The 3324-nt window shown below is 33.6% G+C and overlaps 1 protein-coding gene across 2 annotated transcripts in view; it reads left to right on the top strand.

Annotated features, from left to right (window-relative positions):
- Positions 1–3324, top strand: part of LOC107758561 (uncharacterized) — a 34039-nt gene that overhangs the window by 21252 nt on the left and 9463 nt on the right. For both annotated transcript variants that reach the window (XM_016576327.1, XM_016576328.1), the window contains exons 5-6: positions 2839–2869; positions 3005–3113. In XM_016576327.1, coding sequence (XP_016431813.1) covers positions 2839–2869; positions 3005–3113 — 140 coding nt within the window. The remainder of the gene's footprint in view (positions 1–2838; positions 2870–3004; positions 3114–3324) is intronic.

Here is a 3324-nt window from a genome sequence, read left to right as displayed (position 1 = left end):
GTGACAGAGGACAGAAGCAGCCGGAAGAATTCTGAAGTGTATAGGGATATACTGTCTGTCCAAATTCAGTCAAATGGAGCAAAGTTGATTGGACGGTGCTTCATAGTACAAATAGACGATGACCAAAAACATACAGAGAAAGCAACCCAGGAATTTTTGAAGGTAAAAGAAAAAGAAGTGGATTATTCTGCAATGGCCAAGTCAGTCTCCTGATCACCCACCCGATTGAGCTGCATTTCACTTGCTGAAGACAAAACTAAAGACAAAAAGACCCACAAACAAACAACAACTGAAGTCAGCTGCAGTAAAGGCCTGTTGATGTCCATGAGTTCCAGACTTGAGGCAGTCATTGCCTGCAAAGGATTCTCAACAAAATATTAAAAATGAAACATTTTATTTATGATTATATTTATTTGTCCAATTACATTTGAGCCCCTGAAAAATGGGGGCAACCCGATTGAGCTGCATTTCACTTGCTGAAGACAAAACTAAAGACAAAAAGACCCACAAACAAACAACAACTGAAGTCAGCTGCAGTAAAGGCCTGTTGATGTCCATGAGTTCCAGACTTGAGGCAGTCATTGCCTGCAAAGGATTCTCAACAAAATATTAAAAATGAAACATTTTATTTATGATTATATTTATTTGTCCAATTACATTTGAGCCCCTGAAAAATGGGGGGACTGTGTATAAAAATGGTTGTAATTCCTAAGCATTTTATTTTATTTTTTTGTTTTGTTCAACCCTTTGAATTAAAGCTTAAAGTCTGCACTTCAATTTCATCTTGATTGTTTTATTTTTAATTCTGTTCTGGTGGCATACAAAGCCGAAATTATGAAAATTGTGCCAGTGTCCAAATATATATGGAGCTAACTGTAAATGTATTTTTAATTATGAAGTTGAAATGTTGTACATAAAAAATATATTACATTTAAATATAATATCAAATAAAATTATAGATAATAAAATAAAATTTCAATAATAATCAAGTACTTTACATGTGCAACACATCAAAATAAATGTACTTATTTAAAGTACAACAAAATATTATAAAAATGATTTAAAATGTACTTTAAATTAGACTTTTTGATTTGACATAATTACAGAGTGCACTTTTTAAAAACTAAAGTGTATTAAAGGCCTCATATGATGCTATTTTAAAGATCATTATTTGGTGTATTTGGTGTAACAGAATATGTTGACATGCTTTAATGTTCAAAAAACACATTATTTTTCAAATACTGTACATTACTTTAGATCCTCTATGCCCCGCCTCTCTCAAACGCGTCGTTTTCAACAAAGCCCCCTTTTTAGGTAGGCGTGGTTGACTCTTAACTTTTATAAAGAATACCTCTTTGGATTTGAGACTTTAGTCTTTGCAACTTTACAGATCTTCTTTATGCACCAAGAGCTTGTAACACTCCAAAGAGAAAGGAAAACTTGAAATCGCATCATATGACCCCTTTAAGAAACATAGTTATGAAACTGTGCTCTCTGTATACTCCATTTTATTTTAAGTGGCCTTTTATTTATATTTATATATATATATATATGCAAACACAGTTTTTTAAATAATACTTTTAATATTTTTCAGTACACTACAAGTGCATGTTCAAAACAATTAAATGCACTTCCTTTTCACAAGGGTATAGTATGCAACATTAACCAAGTTTTGAATTATGAACAAGAGCATGCTGTATACTGTATCCCACAATGCAACATCCTGGCCTTCCATTGCCACTATGATGAAGTGATATGTTTTTACACAAAATTGGATTAAAACATAAAATAATATATTTTTAAATGTATTTATTTCTTTATTTATTTTAAGTCTTTGCAAGCTTTTTATCATTTGCTTATTGGAAATTATTACAATGTAACATACTTGCATGATTGAGTGTATTAAACTAGCATTTTGCCGTGTTTTTTTACATACTTTTTAAACACAGTAAGCAGTATATTGTATATACTGCACAGTTAGCAGTATGCTAGCATTCCTTTTTGAATTCAGACAAGGTGACAGTGCTCTCTGTCAAGGGTTTCTCCCGTGTCAAGAGAGTAGTTATATAAGGTTTTATAGTGGGTGAGAGATCCAGTGAATGTCAAGTGTTTGCCTGACAGACTCTCTCTCATTCACACTTCCTTTTATAACTACTCATCTGCTGTAATAAGTTTTGATAAGCAAATAAACTTGATACTAAGCCGATAGTTATGTCCTAACATACTTTACTGTGCTGACTCATACTCACATACAGGAAGTATTATGGGTTTTGCTTTGATCTCATCTTATATATTCCATTAGATGGACTGTTATTGCTATTGCTCACAGAACACATATCAATATTAACGATCCGTCTAGTATATTATGTTGAAATATGTGATATTATACTAGACCCGCTCTGCAAATACATGCTTATTCTCTCACTCTTTATGACTGTGGTAATAGAAAAAGGTCAACCGAGTCCTGAAGGCATAATCAATGATATAGATTTGCTGATCAATGATAGACAACATGTGCATGAATCTCTCTCCCATGTGCAGTAAACAGACAGCCACATTCTCAGTAATGTTCAGACTACACACTTCCATATGTGTTTCCATGTTATGTATGCACACTACACATTGTGTATGCATGAAACAACCCGAAAGGAATATTGTATCCCACAATGTGACCTCTAGAAATAATATCAATTGTGATTTTCTTTTTTAAACATTTAATTTATAATAATATTTATTAACATTATAAAACAATTTGATTTCAAGAAAAATTGTACACATGCAAAATAACCATTTTGGGCCAAAATTTCTAACATTTGTGTCACTCTCCATTGCTTTCAGACCCCACCTTGCTTTAGAATACAGTGGCAAGGTATGTACATTGTGTGTGTGTTTTTTGTTGTTGTTGTTGTTGTTTTTATAAATGACAGAAGGCTTTTAAAGAGGAGAAATCTGAAGAACTGTTTTAGTAATTCTCACTTCTCCATTATATTTTTTCCCCATTTAGGCCACTAAAATCCACCAGAGGGCTTTTGGTAACGATCACCCCATCACTGCCCGGAGTCTGGAGCTGCTAGCCACTGTCTATGCAGAGATCGGCAAAACAGAATATACAAGTAATGTAACTATGGGAAATGTCTTCAGTATCAAATTGGTGTCACGTGTATGTTCCCGTTTAGTTCCTGTTTGTCCTTATTTGGTCCTTCCTGTTCCTGTCCCAATTTAGCTCTATTAGTTCCAGGTGTTTCTCATTATTAGTTATCCTCCTCACCTGTCTGCCCCTCGTTATCTGCCCTATTTGAGTTCTATCCCGTTCTGTTCTCTCTT

The sequence above is a fragment of the Sinocyclocheilus rhinocerous genome, unplaced genomic scaffold (assembly GCF_001515625.1).
Source record: "Sinocyclocheilus rhinocerous isolate Xijiao unplaced genomic scaffold, SAMN03320098_v1.1 scaffold1195, whole genome shotgun sequence".
NCBI classification, from domain to species: Eukaryota; Metazoa; Chordata; class Actinopteri; order Cypriniformes; family Cyprinidae; genus Sinocyclocheilus; species Sinocyclocheilus rhinocerous.
The sequence above is the reverse complement of the archived record's forward strand: the minus strand, read 5'-3'. Positions and strand labels throughout refer to the sequence as shown.